This window comes from Lontra canadensis, unplaced genomic scaffold (assembly GCF_010015895.1).
Source record: "Lontra canadensis isolate GAN:19392208 unplaced genomic scaffold, GSC_riverotter_1.0 scaffold28, whole genome shotgun sequence".
Taxonomy (NCBI): domain Eukaryota; kingdom Metazoa; phylum Chordata; class Mammalia; order Carnivora; family Mustelidae; genus Lontra; species Lontra canadensis.
This window is the reverse complement of record NW_022631022.1, coordinates 17125780-17149878: the sequence shown is the minus strand read 5'-3', so window position 1 is coordinate 17149878 and position 24099 is coordinate 17125780. Positions and strand designations below refer to the sequence as shown.

Sequence of the window (24099 nt, the reverse complement as noted above, 5' to 3'; positions counted from 1 at the left end):
CCAACACTTAAACCGGCATCTCCTGGGCCCTCCTCCTGCACAATGAGGAGGTGACGGTTACGGAGGTTACAATCAATGCTCTCATCAACACAGCCAAAGTAAATACTGAACCTCTCTGACCAGGCTTGTGTGCAAAGACTCTGGCCATCGTCTACATGGGAGTCTCATCTGCAAAGGGTGGCGGACCTGCCCCCTTCACCACTGTGGCCTCAGCTGAGGAAAGAAAGTGAACCACAGAAAGAAGAACCTGAGGAGGTTGAAAGCATTCACTTTGGTCTATTTGACTAAACCTCTTTTATAACATGTTCAATAAAAAGCTGAACTCTTTAAAAAAAAAAAATGAATGAATGAAAGAAAGAGAGAGAGAAAAGAAAAACAGGGACTCAGACACTTGTACACCAATGTTCATAGCAGTGTTACTGACAATAGAAGGTGAATCAACTCAAATGTCAATCAATGACTGAATGGATAAATAAAATGTGGTATATTATGGAATACGGAATGGAATATTACTCAGCCTTAAAGAGGAATTAAATCCCAACACATGTACAACATGGATGAACCCTGAAGATATTACTGCTAACTACAATAAGCCAGAAACAAAGGACAAATACCATATGATTCCACTTAAATGATGTAAACCTGGATTAATCAAGAGACAAAAAGCAGAATATTATTGACAAAGAAAATGTGATACACACACACACACACACACACACAGGAATACTATTCAGCCACAAAAAAAGAAAGATTCTTTTTTTTCCATTGATGACATGGATGGGCCTAGAGGACATTATGATAAGTCAAGTAAAGTCATACAGAAAGATAAACTGTATGATCTCACTGATACGCGGAAGCTAAAAAGAAAAAAATCAAACTCATAGAGAACAGATTGGTGGTTGCCAGTAGTGGGGGTGAAGGGTGGGCAAAAGCATGAGGGGAGTCAAAAGGTATAAACTTCCAGTTATAAGATAAATAAAGTTCTGGGATGTAAAGTACAGCACAGTGACTAATGTAAACAATATAGTAACCATATATCTGAAAGTACTAAGAGGTCTTGAAAGTTCTCATCTCACACACACACAGAAATTTTGAAATTATATGAGGATGTTAACTAAACTTACTGCAGTAATCATTTTGCAATATACACACTATCAAATCATCATTATATAATATAATATCATGTCAATTACATCTCAATAAAGCTGGGGAAAAAAAGAAAAAGAAAAAAAGGAAAAAGAAAGTAGAATGGTGAGTCCCAGGTGCTGGGGGAAGGGAGTAATGCGGAGTTATTATTGTTTAATGGGTACAAAGATTCAGTCTGAGCCCTTTCTGCCTCTCCTGCCACCATGGCACCCGTGAAATAGTTTGTGGCGAAGGGGGGCAAAAAAAGAAAGCAAGTTCTAAAGTTTACCCTTGATTGCACCCACCCTGTAGAAGATGGTATCATGGATGCTGCCAATTTTGAGCAGTTTTCTTAGAGAGAATCAAAGTGAATGGAAAAGCTGGAAATCTCAGCGGAGGGGTGGTAACAACTGAAAGGAGCAAAAGCAAGATTACCGTAACTTCTGAGGCGCCTTTTTCCAAAAGGTGTTTGAAATATCTCACGAAAACACACCTGAAGAAGAACAACCTCTATGACTGGCTGCACGCAGTCGCTAACAGCAAGGAGAGTTATGAATTACATTACTTCCGGATTAACCAAGATGAGGAAGAGGAGGAAGATGAGGATTAGAACTCATTTATCTGGAATATTTTGTATAATTTAAAATAAAATTTAGGAAACAAAAAAAAAAAAGATTCAGTTTGAGAAAATGGAAAAGTTTGGACATGGACGGTGGTGACAGCAGCTAAACAATGTGAATGTACTTAATGCCACAAAACTATACACTTAAAATGGCTAAGATGATAAATTTCATGTTCTGTATATTTTACCACAATAAAAAAAAATGCCAATGCTCAGCTCAATTTAATCAGTGAAGTGGTAGGGCAAAAGCCAGATTACAATAGACTAAGAAAACAGAGCTGAAGATATGGAGACAATTAAGATTAACTATCTCTTCAAAAAGCAAATCAATAAAAGTCATTCACTGTTACAGGGGAAACACTGAAGTGAGATAACTTTATCAAAGATGTTGTGAGAGCAATCTCATGTGAATTGTAAAATGAACTAGATAACAACTAAATTACCTTCTGACTCTACAATTCTGTGTACGCAAGAATGGAAACATAGGAAAAGGGAACAGTATTAATGAAGTCAAAAGCACATATCTATAAAATCAGTACTGGAAACCAAAAAACAGATAGTAATTACTTTGTAGAAGAAATTGTTATACACAGCATAGAAAATGACATATTTCCAGAATATCTGTAACATTCCTAACCTCCAACCTTTACATTCTTTAATACTGACACATTATGGGGTGCCTGGGTGGCACAGTGGGTTGGGCATTGGTTTTGACTGGGGTCTGATCTCGGCGTCGTGGGTTCGAGCTCCACACCAGGCTCTGGTCTCAGTGGGGAGTCTGCCTGGGATTCTCTCTTCCTCTGCCCCTCTCCCCACTCTAAAATAAATAAATAAACCTTAAAACAAACCTGACACATTAAAAATAGTCTATGGAGGGGCAGCTGGCTAGACAGTCAGTAGAGCCTATCACTCTTAAGCTCAGGGCCGTGATTTTAAACCCCACATTGGGTGGGGAGCCTACCTAAAATTAAAAAAAAATTTTTTTAATTCAAAAGAAAAAATCTCTATGGAAGCAACCCAAATATCCATCAATAAACAAACTGATAAACAAAATGTGGTATATACATACAATGGAATATTATTCAGCCTTAAAAGGGAATGGAATTCCATACAACATGCTACAACACAGATGAACCTTGAAAACATTATGCTAAGTGGAATAAAAGCAAGATACAAAAAGGCAAATATATGATTTTGCTTATATGAAACAACTAGAAGAGGCAAATTCAGAGAAACAAAGTAGAACAGAGGTTATCAGGGCTTAGAGGTGAGGAAGAAATGGAGAGTTATTATTTCTCTGTATGGGTACATCGTGTTTGTATATGGTGATGAAACAGGTTTTGAAATAGATAGTGGTTATGGTTGTACAACACAGTGAATGTAATTAATGCCACTAAATTGTACATCTAAAAATGTTTAAAGAGGTAAATTTCATGTTACATATATTTTGCCTCAATAAAAAAAATGTCTTCTATTAAAAAAATACCCTGAAAGCAAACCTCAAGCTGAGACCAAGTTTCTCACAAGTAAATATATTGTCTCAGGTTGTAGACAAAACTCATGCTGGGCTATAGCCACCCCCAAATGGAAAAGGCATCCAGTGGAAACTCCTTAAACAAAGGAAATATACCTATGAAGTAGATCAATTCACTCACCTCAATGATGGATAGGGTCCTCAACTGAAAGCCAGAAGAAAGTCACCTGAGGTCATACCATAGGGAAAAATAAGAGGACTTAAGTAGCCCCATGTAGGATATTATTTTCTCAGAACCATCAAGTAATTCTGGTAAACAATTCCAAACAAGAAGTTCCTTGTTCATGAATAAGTCCAGATATATTTGGACAAAAATCCCAAATGGAAAGTCATTTACCCCTTCCACAGCTGGCAGTCACCATCCTCAAGACCAGAATCAAATGAGGATTACAAACCTCTCAGACTGAGGGGTGGGATGTCTTTGGGAGACAACATCCAAGTCCAGACTCAGAGATGCTCAGTCAAAATACCCCCAACTATTCCTTGTTCAGATGAAGTCATTCTGCTTGCTAATTCAACTTCTGTGTGAACTCTTCATGTTAAATTTATCAGCTTCCTGCCTTCCACCTTCAAGTGTCGTACTGTTTAAACAGAGCGGTGGTTCTCAACTAGGAATAATTTTGGACCCGAGAGACATACGGCAATATCTGGAGACGTTTGGTTGTCACAACTGGGCACTACTAACTTGTACTAGGTAGAGGCTAGTGATGCTGTTAACATCCTACAACACAGAGGTTAATCTCCCACCATAAAGAATTATTGTGCCCAAAATGTATAGTGTCAAGGTTGAGAAAATCTGAACTACAGGTTAATAAGACACCCAAGGATTTCATAGTGAAATGTGAAAGCTTTTTGTGCAAAATACTACTTTAATCTTTAATTTTTCAACTAAAGTTCATTAGTTCTTAAGGCTGATATTTATCCTGTTTTCTTTATATTCTTTATATTTTCCAAAGTTCTCTGATGAACTTATGTTGATTTTTCTGATTTTATTTTAAAATAAAATAAATAAAATAAGAACCATTATCCTTTCCTTTTTCTGTAATAGTCTATTTGCCTAAGGACAATTCCTGCAGGTTGGCACTGTGTATTTTTTCTACTCACATTTTATTCTTTATTGCTCTGTATCTGAAGCAGTAGTGACCAAAACTTGAGTTTACTGTACCATCTTAAATGGAAGCCCAATTTCATATCAGAATTCAAGAGAAATTACTGAGTAATATTAAAGCAAGTTTTATACAAAACAAACTATTTTCTGATATTCTATTTTTCAGAGTCAATCATTTTACAAACCCGTACAATATTAAAATGTGTGATTCAGATATTTACACTATTTAAAATGTTTTTGTCGGGGCGCCTGGGTGGCTCAGTGGGTTAAGCCTCTGCCTTCAGCTCAGGTCATGATCTCAGGGTCCTGGGATCGAGCCCTGCATCGGGCTCTCTGCTCAGTGGGGAGCCGGCTTTCCTCTCTCTCTCTGCCTGCCTCTCTGCCTACTTGTGATCTCTGTCAAATGAATAAAATCTTTAAAAAAAAATAAAAAATAAATAAATTAATTAAATAAAATGTTTTTGTCATAAAAGGCAAAAGAAAGGAAAAGAGAAGTAATCAGTAGCAGCAGCACTACAAGCAAAGAGACAGAATAAACAGAAAGAGAAAAACAGAGATGACGCAGATAACGGAAAGAGAAGCAAGATCAGCACTAATGATTCCTAAAACACTGTGCCAGAGGGAGGACAGACAGTCTGACAGCCTCCCCTGCAGCCTCATTTATATATCCATATACCACTTACCTATCTGTTTGTGCTCTGCAGCCAGCAAGGATTACCCTGACTCCTCAAAATTCACTCCTTATCAATTGATTAAATTAAACTAATCATGGTCATCCTATCTCCCTTGCCCACGACTGGCAGGCCTATCAATTTGACCCCATGAAGAGTATTCCTAAGAGGTTCTGGGGGAAAAAAGGCCTTTCTTATGTTTAAAAGAGAACCATAGGAAGCCAGACCATATCTCTGGCATTGGAACGACAGATGCCTAATGCTAATGGCAGCTTTAATTCAGGAAAAAGCAGGCATCGCAGAGCAGAGTGGAAAAGCAGAAAGGACTCAGGGCTTTATATATCACTGAATTGTGTGACCAATGCTAGAGTCCATTCTAATTCTGGACTTCCTCTTATATTAGCTGAAAAAATTTCTTATTATTTAAGCCACTTTGAGTTGGATTTTCTGTTATTTACTACTGAAAATATAGAAAGGAACAACAAAAAAAATTAAAACCTCCTATGTTCACACTACTCACAGATAATCATGATAATCATAATCATGATTATCAATTTATCGTATTTCTTCCTAATCCTTTTGTATGTGCATTTTAAGAAAAATATTTGTCTGTAGACAATTCTAAATCCTTTTAAAAAATAAACATTATTTTAAATAGCTACTTAGTATTTATTTGCATGAATGAATAATCACTTAGCTTGTTTTATTGGTGAATATGTAGGTTGTTTCCAATAAATCACTACTATCAATAATTCTGTAATGAATATTTTGCTTAAGAAAAAAATTACATATGTGGTGAGGATACTTTGTTAGGATAGATTCTTAGAACAGGAAGTCCTAAGTTAAATAATACGAACTTTTACAGTTCCTGATACTGACAAATTTTTACTCAGAAGTATTATGTCAATTCACACATATTTCTCTGCACACAAGAGGTGCCTTGATAATTTTTAAATATAAAAAACTTGCTCATCACTCCAGTTCTACATGATACTAAAGAGGAAAAAGAGGACAATGCTTAGCTAAAACTTTACCTCCAAAATTAAATCAAGACTAGACTTTTAATTCCTTTAACTTGTCTTTCTTTTCAGACTGAAGAGAGAGAAAAAAATGCTGGCTTTTTTAAACTAAATGGTACTGTATAAATGGCTAACAGACAAATGAAAAAAATATTCATCATCATTAGCCATCAGGGAAATTCAAATCAAAACCACACTAAGGGCGCCTGGGTGGCTCAGTTGGTTAAGTGACTGCCTTCAGCTCAGGTCATGATCCTGGAGTCCCGGGATCGAGTCCCTCGTCGGGCTTCCTGCTTGGCAGGGAATCTGCTTCTCCCTCTGACCCTCCCTCTTCTCATGCTCTCTCTCTCATTCTCTCTCTCAAATAAATAAATAAAATCTTAAAACACACACACACACACACACACACACTGAGATACCACCTCACACAGTTAGAATGGCAAAAATTGACAAAGCAAGAAAAAACAAATGTTGAAGAGGCTGTAAAGAAAGGGGATCCCTCTTACACTGTTGGTGGAAATGCAAGGTGGTGCAACCACTCTGGAAAACAATGTGGCAGTTCCTCAAAAAAATAATTAAAAATAGAGCTACCCTATGACCCAGCAATTGCACTACTGGCTATCTACCCCAAAGATACAGATGCAGTGAAAAGAAGGGCCATGTGCACCCCAATGTTCATAGCAGCAATGACCACAATAGCCAAACTGTGGAAAGAGCAGAGATGCCCTTCAACAGACAAATGGGTAAAGATGTGGTCCATATATACAATGGAATACTACTCAGCCATCAGGAAGGATGAATGCCCAACTTTTGCATCAACATGGATGAGACTGGAGATTATGCTAAGTGAAATAAGTCAAGCAGAGAAAGTCAATCATCGTATGGTTTCAGTTATTTGAGGAACATAAGGAATAGCATGGAGGACATTAGGAGAAGGAAGGGAAAAATGAAGTGGGGGGGATTCAGAGGGGGAGATGAAACATGAGAGACCACGGACTCCGAGAAACAAACTGAGGGTTTTAGAAGGGAGGAGGATGGGGGGATGGGTTAGTCCAGTGATGGGTATTAAGGAGGGCATGTACTAAATGGAGCACTGGGTGTTAATATGCAAACAATGAATCATGGAACACTACATCAAAAACTAATGATGTACTGTATGGCGACTAACATCACATAATAAAAAAACGGTACTGTATAAGGTTCTCAGAATCAAATTTTTAAATAAAATCCTGAGATAACTGAAGCAAATAACTTAAAAAAAGACATGAATCAATCACTAATAAAATAAGTTAATAACCTCAAAAATTACCTCAACAACAAAAAGACAACTCACTGTAGAAATGGGTAAAGCATTTGATGGACAGCTCTACAAAGAACAAATCCAAATGGCCAATAAGAACATGAGAAGAGACGCCCAATATCTTTCATCATTATGGAAATGTAAATGGTAACCACAATGAAATACTACTTCACACCTACTAGGATAGCTATGTTAAAAAAAAAAAAGGCAGCAGAAAAAACAGTGTTGGCAAGGATGTGGAGAAATTAGAGCCTTTGCAAATGCAGCTGTTGTATTAGACAATCTGGCATTTCCTCAAAAAACTAAACATAGAATTACTGTAGGATCCAGCAATTCCATTCCTAGATACACACCCAAAAGTAATCAAAGCAGCATTTCACAATGTTCACTGCAGCATTATTCACAACAACCTAAAGTTGAAAACCACCCATGTCCATTAAAAAATGAAAGGATAAAAAAAATGTGAGATATACATACAATGGATTATCATTCAGCCTTAAAAAAGAATGAATTCTATATGACCTGTTGCAGCATAGATGAACCTTTAAAACATTATGCTAAATGTAATAAGCTAGACACAAAAGGACAAATATTGCACGATTCTGAGTATACCAAATATCTAGAAGAGGTAAATTTCATAGAGACAGAAAGTAGAGGTTACTAGGAAGTAGGGGGGGAAGGTACAACAGAAAATTACTGCTTAAAGGGCACAAAGTTTCTGTTTGGGATGAAAGTTTTGGAAATAGTGGTGATGGTTGCACAACACCGTAAATGTAACTAATGCCACTGGACTGTATGCTTAAAAAAGGTCAGGGGCACCTGGGTGGTTCAGTGGGTTAAAGCCTCTGCCTTTGGCACAAGTCATGATCCCGGGGTCCTGGGATCAAGCCCCGCATCGGGCTCTCTGCTCGGCAGGGAGCCTGCTTCCTCCTCTCTCTCTGCCTGCCTCTTTGCCTACTAGTGATCTTGGTCTGTCAAATAAATAAACAAAATCTTTAAAAAAAAACTTTTTTTTTTCCTGGGGGCACCTGGCTGGTTCAGTTGGAAGAGCATGCGACTCCTGATCTCAGAGTTGTTAAATTCAAGGCCCATACTGGGCATAGAGATTACTAAAACTAAATAAACTTTTAAAAAAAGATGTTTTTCAGGGCGTCTAGGTGGCTCAGTGGGCTAAAGCCTCTGCCTTCGGCTCAGGTCATGATCCCAGAGTCCTGGGATCAAGCCCCGCATCAGGCTCTCTCCTCCGCAGGGAGCCTGCTTCCTCCTCTCTCTCTCTGCCTGCCTCTCTGCCTACTTGTGATCTCTGTCAAATAAATAAATAAAATCTTAAAAAAAAAAAAATGTTTTTCTGCTCCAGAATCATCTAAGACCATATGTTACAGTTAGCTGTCATGTCTCTTTAGTCTTCTTTAATTTTTGTCTTCCATTACCTTGACATTTTTCTTTTTAATGCAGGCTAGTTATTTTGTAGACTCTCTCTCAATTTGGGTTCATCTAATATTTCTTCAAGATTTTTGGCAAGAATACCACAAAAGTGATTTAGAAAGCATAGGATACTGATGTGCTCCATCACTGTGATGTTTAACTTACATTATTTGGTCAAGGTAGTGTCTGGCAAATTTTTCCACTATAAAGTTATTACTACTTTATAATTAAAATGTATCTTATGGAGAGATATTTAAAGACTTAAGTAAAGATCCTGTTTCCCATCAAACTTTTGCCCACTAGTTTAGATCCACTGAGTTTTGCATGAATCGATTATTGCTATGATGGCTGCCAAATGATAATTTTCTATCATTCATTCTACCTTACTAGTTATCATTCTATTTTAAAAGAGTGTTTCCTTTTCCATATTAGTATACTTCTATCAGTATGCACTGGTGCATTCTTATTTTATTGCATGTGTTATAAACCATTGCTATATTGCTGAAGGCTTAAATCACTCCAGAACTGGCCAGTGGACAGAGAAAGCCCTTCAAACCCACTTCTGTGTCCTTCTGACAAACTTTCTGACACAAGATATCCCAGGTTCATCTTGTACTCTCCTAGCCTTACTTATGGAATTAGGTAGAATTTCTCTAAGGAACCCTGGTTCCTTTTACTGGAAAACACTACATAGAAACTAAGATCTGGGTGCTAAACGTGCTCATGGCTACTAGGATGTCAGTGCTGCTAACCCTTCTCAGTGGACAGAAGTAGGAAAAAAATATATTCTATTAACTATGTATCTATATGAAAAGCCATGTTGCAATACTGGTATCTTCGATTCCAATCTAATCCATTAGGGTTTAATCTCACCCCTCCCTTTTCTGTATTATGTAACCCCCTACTCCAACAATAAGAAAAATTGACTCCAATAAACCATAGCATATTTGCTTTTGCTCGCATTTTATTTTTAAAATTTTTGGTTTTTGGGCGCCTGGGTGGCTCAGTAGGTTAAGCCTCTGCCTTCGGTGCCCCTCCCCTTCTTTCTTATAAAAATGTAGTATACAGCAACTTCTCCTTTATACTGTTTTTTTTAAAAGACAATTTATCTTGGGGCGCCTGGGTGGCTCAATGGTCCTGGGATCTCAGTGTCCAGTGATCTCAGGGTCCTGGGATCAAGCCCCGCATCAGGCTCTCTGCTCCGCGGGGAGCCTGCTTCCCCCTCTCTCTCTGCCTGCCTCTCTGCCTACTTGTGATCTTTGTCTGTCAAATAAATAAAAATAAAATCTTTAAAAAAATAAAAAATAAAAAAATAAAGACAATTTATCTTGGAAATCACTCTATATCAAATCATATTAATCTTTTTTTTTTAAAGATTTTATTTATTTATTTGACCGACAGAGATCACAAGTAGGCAGAGAGGCAGGCAGAGAGAGAGGGGGAAGCTGGCTCCCTGCTGAGCAGAGAGCCCGATGCGGGGCTTGATCCCAGGACCCTGGGATCATGACCTGAACCGAAGGCAGAGGCTTTAACCCACCAAGCCATCCAGGCGCCCCACATCATATTAATCTTACTCTTTTAAAGTGGCATAGTACTCTATTATGTGGCTATATACACTATTCAAACACTCTTTATGTGCAGCCGTTTAAGTTTCCAATATTTAACAATCACAGCAGTGCAACAAATAATAGTTAAAAACCCTTTGTTTATTGTCAGAGATACTATCTTCAGAGTAAAGTCCTAGGAATGTGATCATAGAGTTTTATTAGATTTTGCCAAATTCTCTTCCATAACAGCCATAACAATTGAGATTCTCACCAGCAATGTAAGACAATGCCTGTTTCCCACAGCCTCACAAATTAAGTACTCACATTTCTTAATTTTAGTTATCCTGATAGGTGAGAAATGGTAACTTAGTATGGATTTAATTTTAATTTCTCTTACTCTGAATCAGCTTGAACATATTTTTCATGCACCCAACGGTCATTCTTGTAGTGTGGTGTGTGTGTGTGTGTGTGTGTGTGTGTGTGCACACACGCATGCATAAATCATGATTGTGTTTTATCCATTTTTCTATTGAGTATTTGTCTTTCTTCCTCCACCCAAGTTTTTTAAGAGTTCTTTAGATATTAGGGATATCAGACATTATATGTGATATATGTTGCCAATATATTAATTCACTATATTATTTTACTTTGTCTTTCCTTATTGTGCCTTTTGCCATGCAATATATATATATATATATATATACACACACACACATATATATATGGTAATATTTTTATGAGATAACATTTATCCATCTTGTATTACCTCTGGCAGTACCTTCTTTTAGCACTTGCATGGTTATGTACTTTACATTTAGATTAGATCTCTGACTCATCTGGAGTTTATTCTTGTGTACGGTATCAAGTATAAATCTAATTTTTTCTTTATCAAAATGGCTATCCAGTTGTCCCAGCACAATTTTTTTAAAAATACATCTTTACCCCAGTAATTTGAGACACCATATACTTTATCATATACTAAATTGCCAAATGTAGGGGCGCCTGGGTGGCTGTCATTAAGCATCTGCCTTAGGCTCAGGTCATGATCTCAGCATCCTGAGATGAAGCCCCACGTCAGGCTCCCTGCTTGGCTAGGAGCCTGTTTCTCCCTCTCCCTCTCCCCTTCTCACTCTGTGTCTCCCCCCCTTGCTTGTGCTCTCTCCCTCTCAAATAAAATTTTTCAAAAAATAATAAATAAGTAAATTGCCAAATGTATTTGAGTCTATTTCTGACCTTTCTTTTTTCCCCACTGGCTTCTTTTCTTTCTCTCTCTTTTTTTTTAAGATTTATATTTCAAAAAAAGAGATTAATTTATTCATTTGAGAAAGAGAGTGTGTACATGAGCAGGGTGGAGGGGCAGAGGGAGGACAAGCACAATCTTGCACTAAGCACGAAGTCCACTTGGTACTGGATCTCATGACCCTAAGATCAGGACCTGAGCTGAAACCAAGAGTCAGCCACTCAACTGACTGTGCAACCCAGGTGCCCCCCACACACACTGGTTTATCCTCTAATTGTATACCAGTACTATACTGTTTTTATTATAGAGGCTTCACAGTATTTTTAATATCTGTTAGGGAAAATTGTGAACTCATGGCAATAAATTGGACAATTTAGATAAAGTGAAAAAAATTCCTTGAAAGACAAAAACTACCAAGGCTCAATTAAGAAGAATTAAGTAACCTGTTTAGCCTTATCTCTATTAAGTAAGTTGAATTTGTTGTAGAAAACATTTCTACAAAGAAAACACCAGGCCCAAATGGCTTCACAGAAACATTATAACAAATACTTAAGGATGAAATTAGTCCATTCTCCACAAACTTCCAGAAAATTAAATAGGAGAGACTACTTCCCAAATCATTTATGAGGTAAAAGGAACACTCACACTTTGCAGAAGGAAATATAAAACAGTTTAACTACTTTGGAAAACAGTTTGGAAATTTCCAATAAAACTAAACAGATACTCAAAATACCATCCAGCAATCCTGTTCCAAGACACTTCACAAATGAAATAAAAATATGTTCACACAAAACCCTCTAGGCAAATATTTCTACAGCAGCTGTATTTGTAATAGTCAAAAACCCAAATGTCCTTTGGTGAATGGATGGATGAACGAACTGCAGTATACACACACAACTGAATACTAGTCATCAATAAAAAGAAACTCAAACACAAAACATGGATAAATCTCAAAAATATTACACTAGGTGAAAAAAGCCACTCAAAAGGTTACATAATGTATGCTTCATTTAAATGATATTCTCGGGGCACTTGAGTGGCTCAGTTGGTTAAGCATCTGCCTTAAACTAAGGTCATGATCTCAGGGTTCTGGAATCGAACCCTGTATCCAGTTCCTGGCTCCTCAGGGAGCCTGGTTCTCCCTCTCCCTCTGCCTGCCACTTCCCCTGCTTGTGAGCTTGCTCCTACTCTTTCTCAAATAAATAAAATCTTAAAAATATATAAATAAATGATATTCTCCAAGAGACAAAACTATAGGTAGAAAAAAAATCAGTGATTGCCAACAACTGGAAGTGGAAGAAGTGGTTTACTACAAAGTCAAGGTCAATTTTTGAGAGTGATCAAGCTGTTCCACACCTTGATTGAGGTGATGGTGGTAGTCACATGACTATTTTCACTTGTCAAAACTCCCAGAACTTGGGGCGCCTGGGTGGCTCAGTGGGTTAAAGCCTCTGCCTTCAGCTCAGGTTATGATCCCTGGGTCCTAGGATCAAGCCCCGCATCGGGCTCTCTGCTCAGCGGGGAGCCTGCTTCCACCTCTCTCTCTCTGCCTGCCTCTCTGCCTACTTGTGATCTCTGTCAAATAAATAAATAAAATCTTTAAAAAAAAAAAAAAAAACTCCCAGAACTTTATGTTTAAAAAAAAAAAAAAAAAGGTGAATTTGACTGTATGTAAACTACGCATTACCATACAAACACTAATCAAAGCAAAACTGGAACAGCTCTATTATCATCAGACAAAGCTGACTTCAAATAAGGAATATTATCAGGAATAGAAGAGAGACATCCCATAATGATAAAAGAGCCAATTCACCAAGAACTCAAACAACCCTAAATGTTTTTGCATCCAACAACAGATCTTCAAAATACACAAAGTAAAAATTGATATATTTTTTTAAGATTTTATTTATTTATTTGTCAGAGAGAGTGAGCACAAGCAGAGAGAGTGGCAGGCAGAGGCAGAGGGAGAAGCAGGCTCCCTGCTGAGCAAGGAGCCTGATGTGAGACTCGATCCCAGGACGCTGGGATCATGATCTGAGCCAAAGGCAGCCGCTTAACCAACTGAGCCACCCAGGCATCCCAAAAACTGATAGATCTTTAAGTAGAAACAGACAAACCCATAATTACATGTGCCTACTTCAACACTTTTCTCTCATTAAGGGTTATCAGTATCTTCTCGATAAGGATATTAATATCTGTATCAATAAGTACAAAGATGAACATTATCGAACAACTTGACCTGACATTTATAGATTACTCCATCCAACAGAACAATACACCTTTTTTTCAAAGCACATGGAATATTCACCAACATAGACCACAGTCTGGGCCATAAAACAAATCATATAAAGTATGTTTTTTAACCATAACTAGAATTAAACTAGAAACCAGTACAACAACAACAAAAAATATCTGGAAAAAATCCCATATTTAGGGAAATTAATATTTTCTTAATTGTACATGGGTTAAAGGGGAGCACAATGGAAATTTTAAAATATTTAGAAGTTTATAAAAGTCAAAACATAACATTTGAAATGTATATGAGCCAGTTAAACAGTGTTTAGAAGGAAATGTAAAGCACTAAATCCTTACAACAGAAAAGACCTCAAATTAATAATCTAAGTTTCTACCTTAAGAAACTGCAGAAAGAAAAAAGAAACTGCAAATTAAACACAATATTAGATAAGAGCAGACATCAATGAAATTGAAACAGAAAAGAGAGAAGAAAAAATAAAATCGAAAGTTGGTTGTTTGAAAAGATCAGTAAAGTGGATAAACCTCTAGCCAAGCTGACCAAGAAAAAAAAGACAGTAGACATAAACATCAAAATCAGGAACAGAGGGACTACCACAACGCATCCTAAAAGGAAGGTCTAAAAGGACATTAAAAGAAAAATACAGGGGGCGCCTGGGTGGCTCAGTGGGTTAAAGCCTCTGCTTTCGGCTCAGGTCATGATCCCAGGGTCCTGGGATCAAGCCCCGAATCGGGCTCTCTGCTCAGCAGGGAGCCTGCTTCTTCCTCTCTCTCTGCCTGCCTCTCTGCCTGCTTGTGATCTCTCTGTCAAATAAATAAATAAAATCTTTAAAAAAAAAAAAAAAGAAAGAAAAATACAGGAGTATCATGACCTTTATGCCAATAAATCTGATAACTGAGATGAAATGGACAAAATTTCTTTGAAAGAAAAACATTACCAAAGCTCTCCCTCAAGAAATACATATAATCTGGGGCACCTGGGTGGTTCAGTGGGTTAAGCCTCTGCCTTCGGCTTAGGTCATGGTCTCAGGGTCCTGGGATCCAGCCCTGCATCGGGCTCTCTGCTCAGCGGGGAGCCTGCTTCCCTTCCTCTCTCTCTGCCTGCCTCTCTGCCTATTTGTGATGTCTATCAAATAAATAAATAAAATCTTAAAAAAAATACATACAATCTGAATAGCCCCATATCTATTAAAGAAACTGAGTTTGTACTTAAATGCCTTCCAACAAAGAGAAGTCCAGACATAGACTGCTTCACTGTCACACTCTAGCAAACATTTAAGATACAACACCAATTCTATACGAAATCTTCCAGGAAAGAGAAGAGGGAATAGCTCCCAACTTGTTTTGAGGCCAGCATAACCCTGATACCAAAAAAAGACAAAAGCACTGCAAAAAAAGGAACAATAATAACAAAGCCCTCATGAATAGAGCAAAAATCCTTAACAAAAATTAGCAAACTGAATCTAGTAACATGTAAAAAGGTTAATACATCATGACCATGTGGGGTTTACCCCAGGAATTCAAAAGCTAGCACAACATTCCAAAGAGTCAATGTAATTCACCATACTGACAGATAAAATCTTGGGCTGTGGAACCCAGAAATTAAGGAAGGTTAAGAGGTATACCCTCAATATTTTAGGTGCCTGTGACACTTCACTGCACAACTCCAAAGGTATCATTTACACTGTAGTCATTGTATTCTACATGAATGATACCCCTCGAACTGTAAAATGTAGTGGTATTGCAAATGTGTAAAACGGGTGACCAAAAGGCAATTAGACTTTGTGCTGGACTAAAAGAAATAAAAGATCCAGATGAAGAGATTTTTACCTTCCAGACATTCCACTTGGTCTTGTTCACACCTGAAATAATCTGTTTAGTCCTGACCTTTATACTTCCAGGGGGAACAATGAATTTCACCAGAGAACCAAAGCAATAATGGCAAAGAGTTATAGACATTTCATACAAAAAGAGTTGAAAAAACTGGAAGGTATACACTACACTTCAATAATTTGCTTATATCTTTTATGTCCTGAAGACTGCCAATCCCTGAGGGCAGAATCCATGCCCTATTAATCTTTGTATTCCCGATACCTATCACTGGTCCTGGAACTGTTAAGTACTCATGTATGAAGGATTCAAGAACAGGAAAATCCAAATTTTTTTCAAGAACAGGAAAAACCAAAAAAACCACAGAAATCAGAAAGTGGGAAGAAAGGATTAGATGGGACACTACAGCACTGTTACTTCCTTTTTTTTAAATAATTTTTTAATTAACATATAATGTACTATTAGCCCCAGGGATACAGGTCTGTGAATTGCCAGGGTTACACACCTCACAGCCCTCTCCATAACACATACCTTCCCCAATGTCCATAACCCAACCACCCTCTCTCCCTCCCCTCCCCCGCCAGCAACCTTCAGTTTGTTTAGTGAGATTAAGAGTCTCTTATGGTTTGTTTCCCTCCCAATCCCATCTTGTTTCACTTATTCTTTTCCTACCCCCCCCAAGCTCCCCACATTGCCTCTCAACTAGCACTAGCACTATTACTTCTTATGGCATAACGTGTCAAATATGACCCTTTACCCCACAGCTATCAGCTTTGTATCTCATTAGCCTGAATTGGGGACAGGCCAATTTTTTACTGGTATATACTAATTAGAGCTCTCCTGGACTGGGAGTCAGTCAAACCATGGAGTCTGACTCTGGAGGAAGATGGAAAGAACACTGGAGAAATAATCATAACACCCACTAGCCCCCAGCTACATAACTAGCCAAATACATCAGTATTTAAACGGAGTGAGAAACATCACAGCAAGATGGTTCTCATGTCCAGAAATGATGTAAAAAATATTAGCAACTATGTTAGATATTAGAAGAAACACCTAAGCTTCACAAATAATCTAAATTATAGATCTAATGCTCTTTCAATGAAAGAGGTATTCCTGAAAAACTCTGAAAACAAATTCTGAAGGCAATCATACGTTCCAACAACTTGTATTATAATTTCAGAGGAACAGAAATTCCCCAAGTAAGCTAAACAATTTACTGGCAAATGAAATTTAAAAATCTTAGCAGACAACAGGAAAACACATGCTGCAAAAGGATGTATTGCCTGTTAAACATAACTCATAATGCAGACAAGAACTACACCCATGACCCTGGATAAGTCATGCCCCTTCCCTCAGCCTTGGTTTCCTCATCTAGAAAATAATAAATACATGGGTAAATAATAAAATAGATGGTCTTTTCTGCTAAGGAAAAAGTTTGGGTATTTTCTAAGTTTGTTAGGCATTAAGACATGCTTATTAGACAATGACAGAATATCCAATATAGTACACTGCAATTTGATATAAGCCTTACTAAGACTTTACTATAACAAATTAAGGAATCCTATTCCTCTAAATAAAATAGAACATATCTCTATCAGATTTTTAAACGCAGTTCTTCACAGTATATGCCCTTACCTAGTCTTCACAGACTCAATTTTCATAAAACCTCATACTTACTTAACATAGACATGAGATTATATGAGGTCTGATACGTACCATGGGAACTTCACAGTGTTTTTTTCCACAAGAAGAAAATACATACTTACATAATAATAAAGGCCCATTTAAACATATTTACAGGCAAAATCAATCCCAAAATATCTAACAACTCCATAAAATAAGAGCGTGGTGTGGAGGAATATTTAGATGATTACTGCTTTTCTCCAAAAGTCACATTTTTAAAAGCTCTAACGCATACACAACAAAGAATCAATAGAAATTCTGTGCAAATAGACACATACAATGAAACTGCATACCAACCTTTTTTCAGCCGGGGTTTCTCAGATTCAGCAGATGCAGGAAAGGGAGTTCTCTGAAAACAGAGAAGTCTATGTTAAACCATCACCATAAATCTTGCTAACTTAAAAAAGCATTCAAACAACCATAATCAGTAGCTCTCAAATCATGCAATTAATTCATTAACTACATACAGGCACAAAGAAAAATCAAAAATCATTTTTAATGTGGTTTAAAAAGCAAATGTCAAGTCATACATTTGCTATCCAAACTATTAATGTGTAATGCATACCTATAATGTATACTTATGTGTATTATATAATTATACAAATTTTTAAGGTTTTATTTATTTATTTGAGAGAGAGGATGAGCGGGAGGAGGGAGAAGGTGAGGGAATCTCAAGCAAACTCTAGACAAGTGAGGAGACTGATGTGGGGCTTGATCCTATGACCCCAAGCTCATGACCCAAGCAGAAACCAAGAGTCAGACATTTAACCAACTGAGCCACCTAGACACCCTGTGTAATAAATAATTATAATGCATAAAATGTGCACAAATAAATGTACTAAGTTCTTAGACACTGCATATTAGCATTATACTTAATGCTATACATCTTAACAACCAAACCAAAAAAATAAAGCAGTAACTTTGATAAAAAGAAGTTTATGAGGTCATCTAAACAGAAATTACCTAGCACTCAACTCAAGGGGTTGGGTTTTTGTTTGTTTTTTAAGATTTACTTAATTCAGAGAGGGAGAGAGCAAGTATGAGCAAGGGGAAGGGGCAAAAGGAGAGGGAGAGAGAATCCTCAAGCAGACTCCCTGCTGAGCATGTAGCCTGATGCAGGGATTGAGCCCAGGACCCTGAGATCATGACCTGAGCTGAAATCAGAGTTGGCTGAGTAACCAAATGAGTCACTCAGCGCCCCACGAGGGCATTTTTTTTTAAAGGGACATTGTTGAATATAGTAAATACTATCTTATGCTCTAACTTTGCAGGAAATCTTCAAATGGCTTTTTCTTGTAACTACTTCCTATGTTACATATGATATGGTAAGATATAAGCAAAAATAATGGTTGAAATTTTCCAGAAGTAATGAGAGACACTAATCTTTAGATTCAGAATGCTCAACCAATCCTGACCAGGTTAAATGAAAATAAACCCACATTTGTATATATCACAAGGACCTGCAACCAGAGACAAAAGTTCTTAAAAGCATCCAAAAAAAAAAAAAAAAAAGTATCACCAGATGAGCTATACAGAAAGGACAATTAGACTGACAGCTGGCGTCTCAACAATTGAAAATGGTAAGTAATATCACATAAAGACATGATAAGAAAAATCACTCCCATGTCTCAGGTGCTAAGTAAAATGAATGTTAATCTAAACACAAGGTCAGCAAACTATGGCCTGCAGGTCAAACAAGTTCAGCCCATTTTTATATGACCAACAAACTAATAATGTCTTTTTACATTTTTTTTAAAAGATTTTATTTACTTATTATTTATTTAAAGAGAGAGAGCGAGCGAGTGAGCACACATGCTTGTGTGAGCAGGCAAGGGCACGGGGGAAAAAATCTGAAGTAGACCAGGGAGCCTGATGCAGGGCTCAATCCCACGAGCATGAGATCATGACGTGAGTCAAAACCAAGAGTCAGACACTCAAAACAACAGGGCTACCGAGGCACCCGTGTTTTTACATTTTTAATGATTTTTACATTTTTTATTATTTTTTAACTCCTGAAAATTGTATAAAATTCAAATTTAAGTGTCTAAAATAAAATTTTATCAGAACACCATCACACACACGTTTATTTATTGTCTATGGTTGTTTCCACACTACAACTGCATAGCTGAGGTACTTGCGACAGAGACTGGCTCACAAAGCCCAAAATATTTATTACTGGCCCTTTTAAAAAATGGTTTGCCAACCTCAGATCTAAACTCTTACATCTATCAAAACTAACTTTCATGGCACCTGGCTTGCTCAGCTGGAAGAGAATGTGACTCTTGATATCTCAGTGTTTTAAGTCTGAGCCCCATGCTGGGTGTAGAGATTACTTAAAGGAAAAAAAAAAAAAACTGAAAAAAAAATGTTGTTTAAATAAACCTTTTAAAGGATACACATTAGGAAAAAGGAAAAGAACCCCAGGAGCGCCTGGTTGGCTCAGTCGTTAGGTGTCTGCCTTCGCTTCAGGTCATGATCCCAGGGTCCTGGGATCAACCCCTGCATCAGGCTCCCTGCTCCACAGGAAGCCTGTTCTCCCTCTCCCACTCTCCCTTTTTGTTTGCCTCTCTCACTGTGTCTGTCAGAAAAATAAATAAAATCTTAAAAAAAAGAAGAAGAAGAAGAAGAAGAAGAAGAACCCCAGAATGAAGGAGTGGAATGAGCAAAGGAATTGGTAAAATATGGAAGTATTCTAAACATTCTCTGACTAAATAAAACAAAAGTGTAATTTGTGGTGTTGAGAAACACAAAAACTACAAAACTGAACAACAGTTGCATGAACTGGCAGAAGGCAATGGGTAATAAAGCATTTGATAATCCTTACATTACTGAATTTTAAATTTGAACTTTCAGTTCAATATGTAATATTAAAAAATTGTATATAACTTACAATTAATTAAATGAGAAGAGGAGAAAGAAAAAAGAAACTCAGCAAACAAGAAAAAAAAGAAGGCAAGAAAAGGAGAAAAAAATCAAATTCTCCTGTTAAATTATCAGGATAGATGTTTTTAAAAATCTAGATGTATGCTATTTATATAAAGACACATCTAAAACAGAAAAGCAAAGTAAACGATAGAAAAATTTACACCAGGAAAACAGAAACAAAAAGAAAACTAAAGTAGCAATATTAACATTAAACAAAATAGACTTCAAGAGATAAAGCTTTATAAGGGAAATTAAAATGAATTAAGATAGAAGACTAAAATGAACAAGGCAAATTTAAAAACCTCTAGAGAAAATATAGGCTAGGGAAAGATCACTTCAGGAAGATGTAAAAGCACAAACCAATTGAGAAAAGATCTAAATACTCAACTACATTAAAATTAAGAACTTCTGTTCCAAAAAGGAAGGGAAGACCGAAAACTAAGAGCAGATATATGCGATACAAAACCAAAAAAAAAAGAAAAAAAAAAAAAGGTAAGGATTAACAGCCAGAAACTGTAACTACAAAACAAACAATAAAAAGAAAATAAGAAAAACATCGAAGTAGAAAAATAAGCAAAACATGGGGCTCCTGGGTGGCTCAGTCAGTAAAGTGTCTTCCTTAGGCTCAGGTCATGATCCCAGGGTCCTGGGATGGAGCCCCACATCAGGCTTCCTGCTCAACCAGGAGTCTGCTCCTCCCTCTCCCTCTACCCTTCCCTCTTCTTCTGTCCTTCCCCCACCCCTCCTGTTCTCCCTCACTAGCTCTGCTCTCTCAAGTAAGTAAAAATTCTTAAAAAAAGAAAAAGAAAGAAAAAGCAACAAAATATATGAACCAGGCATTGAACAAAAAAGGAAAAGGGGCAACCACTACTGCCTCCACCTCATTAATAATCAGGTAAATGTCAGTTAAAATAACATTAAGATTTGGGATGCCTGGGTGGCTCAGTCGGTTAAGTGACTGCCTTCAGCTCAGGTCAGGCTTCGCGTCCTGGGATCAAGCTGTGCTCAGCTAGGAACCTGCTACTCCCTCTCCCTCTGCCTGCCACTCCCCCTCTGCTTGCACTATCTCTGTCAAATAAAGAAATAAAAACTTTTTTTTAAAAAGTCTCAATTAAAAAAATCAGGGGCACCTGGGTGGCTCAGTTGTTGGGCATCTGCCTTAGGCTTGGCTCATGATCCCAGAACTCCGGGACCAAGCCCCGCATGGGGCTCCCTGCTCAGCGGGAGTCCTGCTTCTCCCTCTCCCTCTGTCCCTGCTTCCATTCTTTCTCTCACTGTGTCTCTGTCAAGTAAATAAATAAAATCTTTAATTTAAAAAAAAAAAAATCACCCAATAAGTATTAGCGAGTTAACATGCCTGACAGACCCCTGCCATCATCTAAAGGAAAGTGATCTTGCAATAACCAAACTTTTTGTCTAGTATAACTTCCCTGTTCCACTCCTTTCTGCCTATGAAAGCCTTCCATTTTGTACAGAATGAATGCTGTAATCATTAATTCATTAAGTCACTAATTGATTAATTCATTAATCACTGGATAAAGCCAATAAGATCTTTAAAGTCTATTCAGTTAAATTTTGTTTTTTAACACTCCACTCCATATCTAGCTTTTTTTAAATGTGTACCATCCCCATCAACATATATAGTGCTAACACTTTTTTTTTAAGATTTTTAAAATTTATTTATTTAGCAGAAAGAGAGAGTGAGAGAGGGAACACAAGTAGGGGGAGTGGAGGAGGGAGAAGCAAGCTCCCCACTCCCAAGACCCTGGGATCATGACCTGAGCTAAAGGCAGACAACGACTAAGCCACGCAGGCATCCTCAGTTCTAATAATGCTTTTTTATAGCTGCATAATAATTCTCAGAATGGAAGTATCAGAAGTCATGTATTACCCTACTAACGGGTATTCACCTTGTCTCTGGCATTTTGTCATTATAAACCATATTGCAATGAATACCCTTGCACTATATGCCTATATTCTGCTTTTATTTCAGTGGGATACTGGTCTGTTGATTGACTGAATGAGACTGTTAGGCCCTTTTAATTTTATTACAAGATACCAGATCGCTTCCAAAAAAGGGCAGAAATTCAAATCTCCCTGCAGCAGTAATGTGAAAAGCTGAAATTACTACAAATAAAACACTGCCAGCAATAAACTTGACAATAATGAAAATGAACACCAAACTTCAGGTTCAAGTGCTACAGTCATACCGGACAGCCATTCTCTTTAGAACACCATTAGATTCAAAAGTACTGGACAGGGGCGCCTGGGTGGCTCAGTGGGTTAAAGCCTCTGCCTTCGGCTTGGGTCATGATCTCAGGGTCCTGGGATAGAGCCCCGCATTGGGCTCTCTGCTCAGCAGGGAGCCTGCTTCCCTCTCTCTCTCTGCCTGCCTCTCTGCCTACTTGTGATCTCTCTCTCTCTGTCAAACAAATAAAATCTTAAAAAAAAAAAAAAGTACTGGAAAAAAGTACTGGACAATTCTGCCATCACAGAAATCAAGTTCATATTCTATTTATGATCATACCTGCAATGAGCACTAGAGAATAAGCTCTATTTACAACACAGTGTTAGCAGTATAACTTACATTTCTGTAGGTGAAGTATTTTCTTTCATGTTTCTAGTATCTAAAACCCAGTAACACTAATCATGCTATTTAATTTTTTTTTTAATTTACAGCTTAAAAGTCTTGGCTTTGGGCCTCCTTCCCTGTATTCAGAATTGTATGATTACACCAAAACTAATCTGACTTCTGTGGACATGAAAGAGAATAGAAAACAAAACCCACTGATAGACAGTATTGGCCTTGCTCCTTAACGGCCAAACTAAGTTGTAAACCCGTCAGCCCAAAACTGCTATTTTGTCTCCTGTATTTTCCAGGGTGTTTTTCAAAGCAATACGTTCCAAATAAATAACTAATAAAGTCATTTTTTTTTTTTCTTTAAACAGAGATCACAAGTAGGCAGAGGCAGGCGGGGCGGGGGGTTGGCGGCGGGGGGAAGCAGGCTCCCCGCTGAGCAGAGAGCTCGATGCTGGGGGCTCCATCCCAAGAGCCTGGGATCATGACTGGAGCCGAAGGTAGAGGCCCAACCCACTGAGCCACCCAGGTGCCCCTAATAAAGTCATTCTAACAAATGAGTAGAACATGCTTTGAAACCGAACACTAAAGCAAAGCAGACACGTTTTCACACTTACAACTTTACAGACATTAGATCCAATTATAAATATACACTTCATAAATAACTACCACTGGGTTATCCCGAACTTATCTGGACTACTTTGTATTAGCAGTTCTGTGGAGTCTAATTAATGCCTACAACATTACAACAGAGAAAACATGGTCCCGACCCACCGGCAGAAGGCAGTGACGCTCAAAGTTGCCAGGCTTCGTCATAGTCAAGTCCTAATCCAGGGGATAAACACAAACTGTCTCTGCACAAACGGTAGGGTTCCTTTCCAAAACTCGTGAGAAGGAAAAGACAGGACTAGGAAAACAGCCATTTCTGATGAAAATCTCCCTTTTTCGTCCAGCGCACCCCAAGAGGGACCACAAGCCCAGCACAGGCCCAGCGCTGCAAAGAAGTCCGCCTTACGCAGGCGGACCAGCTCCCAGGAGCGGGGCCGTGTCGCCCCGCGCACCCCGAGCGGCTCCAGAGCCCGCTCCGCATTCCCCACGGGACAACAGACAGCCAGCCTGCCTCGCCTCTCCGCTCCGCCCCCGGCGGCCCTACCCCGCCTGACGGCCGGTACACTAAGGGGAATCTCCGCGCTCACCATCGCACGGCTCTCCTCAGCCATCTTGGCTCCGCCCCCC

At 38.1% G+C, this 24099-nt stretch overlaps 1 protein-coding gene and 1 pseudogene across 2 annotated transcripts in view; one reads left to right on the top strand and one right to left on the bottom strand.

The window, feature by feature from the left end:
• The window catches only part of BBS4 (Bardet-Biedl syndrome 4), a 53867-nt gene extending 29768 nt beyond the window's left edge, over nt 1-24099 (bottom strand). For both annotated transcript variants that reach the window (XM_032864993.1, XM_032864994.1), the window contains exons 1-2: nt 24060-24099; nt 17658-17709 (exon numbers count right to left, since the gene is read on the bottom strand). In XM_032864993.1, coding sequence (XP_032720884.1) covers nt 17658-17709; nt 24060-24083 — 76 coding nt within the window. In that variant the 5' untranslated portion in view covers nt 24084-24099. The remainder of the gene's footprint in view (nt 1-17657; nt 17710-24059) is intronic.
• On the top strand, nt 1350-1752 carry LOC116872007 (annotated as a pseudogene).